This window comes from Centrocercus urophasianus, unplaced genomic scaffold (assembly GCF_019232065.1).
Source record: "Centrocercus urophasianus isolate 14NV4802_14NV808 unplaced genomic scaffold, USGS_Curo_1.0 seq_14, whole genome shotgun sequence".
In the NCBI taxonomy this organism is placed as follows: Eukaryota; Metazoa; Chordata; class Aves; order Galliformes; family Phasianidae; genus Centrocercus; species Centrocercus urophasianus.
In genome coordinates, this window is record NW_024884586.1 from 41,225,934 (window position 1) to 41,237,225 (window position 11,292).

Sequence of the window (11,292 nt, forward strand, 5' to 3'; positions counted from 1 at the left end):
CTTATTCATCAGTTTATTGAAAAAGAATGTATTTTAATTTATTCAGCTAGAAGTATACACTATCACAATCCATCTCTTACTTCATTTGTACTAAAATATTTCAAATGAATGTTTTACACACATTATCAAAAAAATCTGTACTAATACTTTCCGTCCCCAAAAAAGCCAGAGTGGTTCAATAATAGGTAAAAACGCGTGCTAAGGTCTAAAGAATTCTATGTACACAACAGCGGGTGCTAACTTGTCCAGTTCTTTGAAATTCATATACAGAAAATAGAGCAGGGCTGTAAGATCACGGGTTGAACAGAAATCAAACTTCAAACCGATTTCTAAAGCAGCACAAATAGACTTTCCCCACATTATGAAAAATATACAATTTTATCACTTTACAGTCATGCACTTGGTTTGCAAAAGATCAGTAGTAACTCTTCCCCCGCAGTCTCTAAAAAGATAAAAGGTCACTTTAACACTGGTTTATTTCAATAGCTAATATTTGGATACAAATGTGCCGTTCTCAAACAAGGTTGTGCTCAGCAGTCTTAGCAAGGTGCACAGAGCCGACTGCAGCCGGTTACACCACAGCGTTCCAGAGCCTTCCGCAGAAACGCCGCTCCCTTCAGTCGCCCCAACCAAAGCCAAGGATGTCATTTCACTTCCCTTCAGCAAGCAAAGTCCATTGGTAACGCTGGATGCTTTCTTTGCTAGAGGATTGCAGAACCTAGGGCTTCAGGCTTGAGGAAATCACACTTGGTCTGCTGCTCAACAAGTAGCAATTCAGTGGCCATGATTTCAAGGGAAGCTCCCCTCCAGTGTGATGTACAGAAACTGAAAACTCAGCGTGGATCCATTAATTTAAATACGCAGATAATTCAGCTTTCAGACCACTGAAAGTTTAGCATCCAGGTCATCCCGTGAAGTCACCAAGCGTTGGTTTAATCCACGAAGACACTTTGTAGCTCAAATGGAGTCAAGAGCAGCATGCCTAAACACCCTCAGACAGCACCCTACTGTGCAGCACTCGTGTTCTGCAAAATCAACACGCATCTTACACCGAAAATCTATGCTGCCAACCAGAACCATCAATAAAACAACTGTCACTTCAAGAGCAGCAAAGGCTGTTCAGCAGGACTACTGGCTCCCCTGAGAAGTGGCTCTTTTGGCTTTGCAGCACTACTGGGCCTCAATCACAGCACTATTTCCCATGGAGGAGAGCTCTGCAGGTGGAACAAAACAGGCTTTGCTTGTAGAAAGTGATACAGGGAATACTTGAGAGAGAGCTACGTAGCTGGCAGGGCTGGTAATCTGATCAGCAGAGCTCCTGTCTCCTTGAGAGCACTTACTAGTCTTGATGTAGTCCTAAAATAGCAAGCATGTCATCAACAAAATTAACACCCCAAAAACTCTGGCAACGTTTTGTTGTTTTAGTTAAAATTCACTGACGTAAATTAACCTTGTTCCCAATATGATTAAATTCTCTGCTTAATCCAGAGATCAGATGCCACCAAAATTAAAATGGGCTTTCAAGCTGACAGAAGCTACAGTAACCCTCTGTTATGCATTCCATGCTAAGGAAGAACGACGGTCTGATTTATATCACCTTTTCTGGTACAAAAAGATACAAATTTTGCAGGGTGAAGAAAGGTAATCCAGGGTGACTACAGACCCGAGGTTAAAACATGAAGCAAGAAGGAGGAATTCAGGAAGCTTCTGCAGATGGCAGATTTTAAAGGGGAGTCGTAGTCCTGAACAGATCTTTCCAGACTACGCTGGGTATAAATATCACCAGAGTTAGAATGAGCAAGTTCAGTGTTTGCTGACTGAGCAATAGTGAGAAATACACTACAGGCTGGCAGTGTGTGTGCGTGTGTTTTGGGGGAGGTCATTGTTCTTCACTTTTTTTGTTCTGTTTTGATTTCTGCACTCAATAATGAGGTGGTTCTTAACGGTTAGCATGAATGTTGGTTGTATTCTGGCTCTGTTTTTGTTGCTTACAGATCTAGGCTCTGACACCACAAATTCTTTACCCAGGCAGCTGGTTATACTAATTACCATGGGAGCAATTAGCTGTTTCCTATCTGGCAGCATGGGCCTCCTGGTATTGTATTGGTGCTCCATATTCATCAAGTAGCACAAATGAAGGACTCAGCCGGTAGAGCGAAGTAATTTAAGAGGAAGAACCTGTCTCACTAATCCATCTGCAGCTGTGACTGAGTCCTAGAGAGGATAAGACGAAAGTAATGGTGTCTGAGGTCATTAAATCTTTGAGCTAATCACTAAAATTGATGCAACTTCTGAAGAGAAGGCTTTGATCATTACATGTATCTGTCTTTTACATTATTTTACACCAATGAGCTTAAGAAACAAGTTCAGCTTCCTCGCACTACTGGGAAATACGGGAACACTGAAATACAAGAACAGCTGCTGTGATAGCTTGGAAGAGAAGGGGTGAGGTTCAGATTCTTACAGCTATACAAGCGGTACTGCACAATAGCAAAATATAAGTCCCATTGTTTTATATACAACCACTTGAAGAAGAAAAAACCCACTTGTTTTGGTTCATTAACAAAAATAAAGCTTCAGTGGCAGGAAGTAGTCTCACCAGACAGCCTGTGTTTACTGAGCTTTAATCAGCTCTGTAAGGTTGTTGTTGTTGGGTTACTTTTCACAGTAACCGACAGAGGAGAAGGATCCAGGGAGAACATTAAAAAGAATACCCAAATCTTCCATAGGTGAAAGATGAGCTGCTCTTGAAGATACTGTGAAAGCCATAAGCACTGTTAGGATGGCAGTTTCTGCTGAATTGCTTAGTAGTAAAAGCTTACAGGAACAGTGTTGCCATATTTGTAGGAAATACTGATGTGTGACAAAGTGACTTCAGTTCATTCACATGACAGCTGCAGAAATCTCATCATTTGTTCATGAAAAATAGTTCATTAACAGCTCATACGGCATCTCAAGCTTTTCTGTATGCTGGTGTGATGAGTGCCACCACACAACATACACAGGGGGGCAAAGTGCTTTCATCTCACTGCTCAGCATTTTACTCAGCGCCAGGTGAAAACAGTTCTATTTCTTCCTTCACAACAAGCACTTCCAAAAACCTGCTAGCAGCTCAGGAGCCTGACAGCCCGTAAGCTGGGGAATTTAAATTGCTCTTTGCTCAGAAGGTTCCATCAGGTGCTGCCTGGAGCCGCTAACCTAGCTGTGACTCACTGACAAGCAGGTGGGCAGGAGCGACACAAACTGTGACTTCTCCATGGATTAAGGGTTCTTCTTGTTTGTCTTCAAAATGCTCTCAAGTTAGTTAATTCTAAAAACAGACCATACAACAAAGCGGGTTTGAACTACAATACAAACGATGCAAGTCTGGTATGACTGGATGGTTACCCATTGAACATCAGTTCCAGAGCACCACAGCCTGGAAACCAGGCCTTTAGCTGCCGTATTTACACTATTGACAGTTACAAAACAAAACAAAAAAAAGCCAAAAAAAGGAAACCCTGAAAAAACTCAACCCCCAACTCCCACAGAACGGGCAGCCAGAAATAGTGAGCTCTGCCCCTCGGAGTCTTCACAGAATCACCTCCAGCCCACGGGACAGCACTCCTACAACGGCCCCTTGAACTGGTTTCCCGACAGATGTTGCCTGATGGAGGGTTTGGAGCTTGCAGCATCGCCCAGCTTTCGCCAGACAACCTGTAAGGAAAATATACAGGGCGGGGAGAGAAAAGCAGGAATTAAAACTCAAAGGCCGCCGAGCTGTAGTAGATCGCTCACTATCAGGATCCGCGATTTCCTATAGCCGGGCTGTCATTCTCAGCAAGGCCACTTGGTGGCCCCGGTGCATCAGTTTCCATGGGAAAGCCATTGATGCATTTTTCTAATTAGACTCTCGAAATTAGAACCATTTCTGCCTGAGGTAATAGCGCAGAGCAAATACACCGGGTTCAGAAGTGAAGTTCAATGTTAGGTCAGCGCTGTCATGCTCACTGAAATTATGTTACCATGAGGAGAAAAGATAAAGAAGGCATTAGTTAAAATTATACATGAAGGATTTTCTAAAAACACACATTTTATCACCAGTCACTGCTGGGGTGAGAGAGGCTATTTCTAAAAAATACAGAACTGCAAAGTGCTTTATAGGTGCCTTGAGTCTACACCAAAATAATATTTAAAGAAAAAAAAGCTGATAGTAGGCAATTATAAATTAGGCTGTTTGTGAGCATGAAGTTTCCACATTTTACCTTCTCACTGCCTGGCTGAGAAGATGTGGCAGTAAGCAGAGGAAATATCCCAACAATCTGACCCCATTTAGTCTGTGCTTGGCTTTGCTTGCAGGGATCCAGTGACGCAATGAAGCATCTCAGCCCTTGCCATGGATGCTGGCAGTGATTAAGCTCTGTAAGGCACACTTGTGTTCTTCACACCCCGTTTAGGATTTATGTGATTTTTTTTTCCCCCTTAAGATTTTCCTTGCTGTTTGCACGCAGGGAAGTGCTGTCTTTGTTCTTTCTGCCTCCCATTGTATCCATAAACCAACATACAACAGCAGAACCATCCCTACTGAATGCAGTAGCACTGTCTTGTCACCACAGCATTTTGTAAGACCCCACTGCAAGCAACTTCAGAATTTAAAAGGAAGATTAGGCTTCTCTCTGCTGCTGTGAGGTACAAAGCGGTGCCACTTGTGCTGACCTCCAGCACGGACTTCTAAAAGAGAAGGCTCCATGAGCATTCCCCTCCCTGCTGCGGGAGCTGCTGCTACTGTCAAACAGCAAATCCCCATCTGCACACGACATGCATTTGGAGCCCTGCTCCTGCAGAAATCCAAACCTCTTTGTTCAAAGCCAAAACACAGCCAAGGTACTTTGAAGCCAGAGGTGGTGGCCCAGCAGCAGACACAGAAAGCAAGCTTTTGGGATGAATGCTCCCTGTACAGCATGGGCTAAGCTCAGTTTACAGTGTGGTTGCCAAACTGGTTAGCGGTGCTAAAAGAACCCCACGCATCATAATGCTGCTCAGTGCTTTCAAACAACAGGACTCTCCCTCTGATGTCACATCTTATGGTTTAGGCTCAAAGCCATTCAGGCTGTACGGCTTTGAACACAGCAACCAAATGCTGCTCAGCCCAAATGGAGTCCCTGTGGGCACGGTTGGAGTAAGCTGCAAACAGGACTCTCATAGCCTGGGAGAGCCCTTTGCAGGGCCGGTGGTTAGCCAGAAAGCCACTGCCTTTCAGCAGAGGGGGAAGTATCTGCTGAGCAGTGGCTGCTTGGTGCCATGAATGAGGCGTTCAGATTACTGACACCCAAAGCAGGCAACAGCAGAGCCCAACCCTCCCCTAGTGCCTGTGGCTCTTGTATCAAACTGGGTTTGTATGCAGACCAGTGATCCCCCATGCCTACAACAAAAGAACACAAAAGATAGTGCTAGAATTACTGAGATGCATTCTTACATTACACATTTCACGAACAATCGCCTTCTCCTTTTCACTCAGGTCTTCTTCATAGTTGTCCTGCATTTGCCTATCCAAATTTTCATGGACCTCGAGGACCTAGAAAAAAAACATTACAAAAGTGTTGTGCTCCACAAATAATGAATACAATGCTGAGTGTCCTCAGCAATGTGTCAGAATCACAGAAGGGTTAAGGCAGGAAGGTACGTCTGGAGGTCATCTGGTCCAAGCTCTTGCTCCAGCAGGGCAACCAGAGTAACATCATTCATGAATATTTAAATTAGTAAAATTCATAAAGCCTTGAGACTCAAAGATGAGAATGAAACCATGCTGAGGATCCCCATTCTCTCCCTTTCTGCCCTGACATTTGTTTGTGTTCCGCTGCCTGCCTCATGTGGCTGACACCACAGCCCCAGGCACCACACGGCCTCCAGCAAAGCATGCTTCTCCATTCCTCCCTTCTGCAGGAGCAGAGCTTCTTCACTCCCTTCCATTTATCTCAGGTGTGGGGCAACTGTGGTCAGCCCACAGTTTTTAGGTCTAACGGCTTAACCATCTGAAAGCAGAGGTTTGTGCCACTGAATAACAGAGCACTGCACACCATTCAGCTGATGTGTCTCCAACCAACCATGAACTTTTAGATCTTAAACACACTGAGTCAATTTCACTCACTTTTGGCTGAAAATTGTTTTTAACCCATTTAGTTTCCCCAGGGAGCCCCTCAGAGACCCATGGTGACAGCGTGCAGAAGCCGGCTGTTATCACTGAGACTTGGTGCCCTGAGATCCTGATGCCATGTGCAGCTCTCATTCATTGCCTCTTTGAGCCAGATCCAGCCAGAATGAACAGGGGATGGAAACAAGCGGAAAGCAGCATCCCAGGTCTGTATGCTGACTGCTCTCCTCTGAAGGTGCCTTTCCCAACACAGGACTGCACCCACAGTGCATCCTCTCCACGTCCCCACACCCAGGACTGCAACCACAGCAACAGGATAAAACCTGCTGGCACTGATCAGCAACAAATGAACAAGGGATGTGCCCAAAGAGGTATTTTGTGCACGGAAGTGCTACAGCTCCCTGCCACCAGCAGCTTTGTAGGAGTGAGGAACCAGCTTTCCTTTCCATCCTGCTTGTGATTACGGGGCTTTTCCCACAATAGTATCAGGAGGAAAGCACTGCAAAAACAGGAAATGTGGCTGCAAAAGCACAGCAACAGCATGAAAGAGCGTGTGGGAGAGGATCTGAGATTTTTCAGAGTGCTTCTGATAGGCAGCTACCAGGGCTGCCTGCTACTGCAGCTCCACTGGGAGCCCTCGAAGGCACTCAATGGGCTCTGCAGGGCAGCCAGGCTGACCAGACAGCCCAAGGCTAGCAAGGAGATGGGGTCATGGCTCCCTGCATACTGGAAAGCAAGCACAGGTCACAGCAGCCAGAGTGTGTGAGGAGGCTTTGTGGCCTGCCAGCTCCATCAGCTGTTAGCACCTCCCAGACCTGCAGAGAACCAGGTTTCCTTGTTCTGGCTCCAACATCGACACCCTGGGCCTCACAGCCCAGTGCCAATGTCTGTGGGCCCTGCAGACATCACCCAGGCTGGCTGGCAAGCAAGTACCATGGGCAGCCCTGGCTTGCAGCTGCACACTGACCCACAGATGTACCTGTGGGGTAGCCCAGAGCCCTCAGGCAGCCCAGAGCCTCAGGCAGCTCTGCACGAGCCAGGCCTGGTGCGATGCAGGGGCTCCGCAGGTGCATCTGCGCTGACCTACATACCTTACACTGCAGTCACCCCAGTGGGTGGGGAGAGCCTGAAATCATCACACAGCTCGTGGTCTCTTCCTCCCCATCAAACACCCCCACACACCACGCTCTACCACTGGTGAATCTGCATGCAGGAATACTCCTGAAGCTCCCAGGGACCTGCAGACCCGGTGTGAGGACAGTTTTCTTGTTGAGGTGCCCAGCACTGGCTGCTCTACAGAATGGGATCCGAGAGCAGATTATCTCCTGGTCTGGTTCAGCACAGCAATCCTGCTGCACTCCAACTGTGATACATACAAAAATAGGTCATTCTCCTCGGGCCCTTAACCTACTTCCAAAATTCACCAGCTCATTCAACCAACAGGCCCAGTTCCCACCTTTACACAAATCAGGAACAGCCGCATCCTTTTTAAGGGGAGAGGAAGGGCGAAAGAGATGTAGAAAGCGTGTATGTGCTGACGGAGAGAGCAGCTATTTTTTTTTTTTGCTAAAGAGGAGGGAATTAATTATTGATCCGGCTGGACCAGCGCATCGAACCCGCTCCTCTGGAGTCAGCGTGCCCCTGACGCCGTGCTGCAAAGCTGCCTGCAGCTCAGCACTGCCCATGTCTGCAGGGCAAGTGTCAAGGGCAGCCATCGTTCACTACAGTTGAAGATCACATCAGCTCCAGCGCCCACTGCCACCAGCCATCAATCTTGAAGGCAGAGGAGTCTCAGAGACAAAAATAAACTGTTTTTCTACGGCTTCCATTTAAAATAAAATTGCATTCCCCAGGCTGTGAGGTGTGAAGGGGTGGTGCAGCCCATTCAGTCCAGTGGAAATGTCTCATTTCCCCTGGAAACCATCCCTCACAACAGACACAAGCCCGCTTCTGACAGGTGTTTTGTCAAGACGTGTCAGCATCTTGGGTTTGCAAAGCCCAGACCAGGAGGTTAACACTCAGATGCCTATCCCAGAGAGGCATGCTGGGAAGCAATGCACTCCAAAGAGCACAGCCTGCTCTTGAAGGACAGGCGTAGGAGTGCTGACCCAGCCCGATCCATCTTTGAATCCTGCCTGGCGCCACATCAGCTGCTCAGGAAGGCCCGGGTCAATGTTCCTCAGGTTACGCTGCTGGGCACCGCAGCTGGGCCTTCACATAGGTTGTCTCTGGCTCAGCTAAAAGCATCAGCTGCCATTCAAAGGCTGGATTTGATTATATCTTCCTTTGATTTCTGCCATGTTTGAACCCAGGAACCCACAGCAAAAAGACAAGTGTACCCCAGGCTCACACCATCCCCGGAATTTTGCTCTTCACTGAGCATCACCTCAGCACACGGCCTTTTGCAGACACCTCAGTACTACATTATCTCCTGAGCTGCTCTCAGTCAAAGGCGAGGGGTGACTTCTGTGCAGGGGATGGGCCAAAGGCAGGCAACACTCCCTGGTTCCTAGCACCTCCTGAAGACAACCTCTTCAACATATTCATCAACGTGCTACAGACGTGCTGCACTTTGCTTCCAGTGAGCATGCTGGCTTATCTTGCTGCCTCTGTGTCACTGTAAACTGTGAGGATCACCTCAAGTATATTTAGTTCTCTTTTGTGACTGCACTGATGTCTGTGACCAAGACGGTGTCACCTCAGAGTCACCCAGTCCACCACATCCCCTCCCTTCTGCCTCAATGTGCAGCCCTCACAGGACCGTGCACTGCATATTTAAAAACAAAACCCACCAGAGTCTGCATGACTGCAGGAAGGCTCTGAAAGAGGCTCTGAAAGTTTGGGTCAGCATTTCTCTGAGAGGAAGGACTCTGATACTAAGGAATGCTTTCCTAATGGTGCAAGCCTCACTGATTTTATAGATCTATAGGTCACATGGGAAACACGGGAAACACATGGGAAGCACTGGGAAACATGACACACAGAGCAGAGTTCTGTCTCAGCAAGTGAAAAGTCTGAACATCCTATTAGGCCTCTTCTCTGGTTTTGGCAGGGCCAAATCCTGCCTCCCTCAGCATCGGTGGGAAGAAGAATTGTGTGCTTGGTGGCTCAGTGCCCACTGCAAAGAGCCCGGAGGAGGTGAATTATAGGCTAAACATTGTTTTCTCACATTTGTCTCCTCCACATCTCCCCACGTCTTTAGCAGGTTTGCTCAATGCCTAAGAAAAGTGCTTTGATGTTCAGTGAGATACTGAGATGTAGCATATGTACCTTTTATTCCTGTTAGCTGAAACAGCTGTTAGGAGTGCCAACCTGTCATCTTGCTCCGTATTTAGCAGGTGCAAATAAGCAAAAACTATTTCAGAAGCAAAAATAAAGAAAACTCCAAAAGATGCTCAAGGAAGAACTTATACTGAATTGTAGACAACATTTCATCCACAGAGTGACTCAGTTGCAGGAAAGAAAAAAAGAAGCAGCAGCAGCAGCCTAGGGAACATCACACAACTGAACAGAGCTTCTCTAGTATTCAATGTTGTATAGACAAAATGCAAAGGTCATGAGCTGTACCAGGGACAGGGTCTAGGCTGGTAGCTGCATCCCATTTCCCACATGCAAGGGCTGGCACTGAAAACGTTCCCAGTTCTGCAGGGTGCAAATAAGACCAACTCCATCTGCTGCAGCATGTTGCGGCCAAAACACATTATCTGCCACACAGTTTAAGATCCATGATCAGAGACCAACAGCCTTGATTTTATTGTGTCATATGAAGTAGGGGGAGGAGAGGTAGAGACCACAACCAGTTTCCTCAGTCCCTTCAATGTGCAGCTGATCTTTTGGACATAGGCTACAGGGAGGAAAAATAAAAACCTCCTCTCTCCTTGTTGCCACTGACTTAGAGGAGAATTGCCTCCTCACTTCAAATCTGAGAATATTTTTAACCCCAGGTGTGTGAGCAGGACACATCACATTATGCCCTGTGAGTGTGATGGCTGTGCCACCTGCTTTCTGTCCCCAGCTGAGGCAGTTTCTAGGGTTTTAACAAACGACCCCACCAGCCAAATCACAAAATCTCAGAGGAGAACTTGCAGCCCTTCCTTGCGATCAACAAAACCCCGAAGCAGAGGAATAGTAGTAACAATAATATGGGCAAACAATCGGCATCCAACTTCCTTTCGAACCCTTCACATGCAACACTGTGCCAGAATCAATTTCCAGTTTCTTGAAAGAATCTTCCAGAATCTTCCTTATTAACTTCATAATCCTTTCCGTGAGCTTATCAAACTACACCTTAAAAACCATTTATGTTTCTTGCCCTTACTTGGAAATTTGGTCCCATAACCCCTTCAGCAGACAGAAATGAAGGTACTGTATGAGATTGAAATGTTCTGCTAGGCATCAGTTTAGCAGATATATGAGCAAGAAGGAACTTACTAAGAAAACACAGGAAATATACATGGAGGCAATTGAACAGACACTCCTGGAGCTCCTCTGGGAAGCAGTAAAAACTGCACTAAAGGTAATTTTTAAACCCTGATGATACTAGACACCCTTCTCTTAACACCTCCAGCAGTAGCAGCTGTCATTGAAGGTCTCCAATGCACATAGTCACATGTGATCTTGCTGTACTCCAAGTATTTGAAGCAATCATTACAACTCATGATGCAGATCCTGGCTACTGATTGCATGCCTCAGCACCAACTTTCCACTTCCAATTGTCATGTTCCCATGAGTTCTGCCTGTTTGGGGTTAGTTGCATTGCATTACACTGCATGGTGCACAGCAGTGTGGAGACTACATCCATCCTTACCTTCATGGCGTGCACAACAGCCTCTGGTTTCTGACCAACAGGGACGTATCCTGCTGCAGGAGACGAAGCAAGATCAGCTGTCATGCGCGCTGGTCCCTGTTTAAAGAAGAACATACGTTTTAATTCCTTTTGGGTTATTTTATCAAGGAGGAAGAAAATATCCATTAGTCATTGTATGGGAACTGTTGATCACGGCCTGAACCTCTGATTGACCACCTGAAGCAAGCAGTGAGTCAGCCCTGGGAGCGCACATGAAGGCAAATCACCTGTGCTACCAGGAAGGGATGGAGCCTGGCTCCACCTCTCCTATCACAGAATCACAGAATCACAGAATCACAGAATCACAGAATCACAG

General features: G+C 46.6%; 1 protein-coding gene across 1 annotated transcript in view; it reads right to left on the minus strand.

Annotated features, from left to right (window-relative positions):
• Positions 1–12: 12 nt before the first annotated feature.
• CCDC85C (coiled-coil domain containing 85C) overlaps positions 13–11,292 on the minus strand; it is a 102,260-nt gene continuing 90,980 nt past the window's right edge. Inside the window, exons 4-6 of the mRNA XM_042813442.1 lie at positions 10,938–11,033; positions 5,456–5,554; positions 13–3,696 (exon numbers count right to left, since the gene is read on the minus strand). Coding sequence (XP_042669376.1) covers positions 3,607–3,696; positions 5,456–5,554; positions 10,938–11,033 — 285 coding nt within the window. The 3' untranslated portion in view covers positions 13–3,606. The remainder of the gene's footprint in view (positions 3,697–5,455; positions 5,555–10,937; positions 11,034–11,292) is intronic.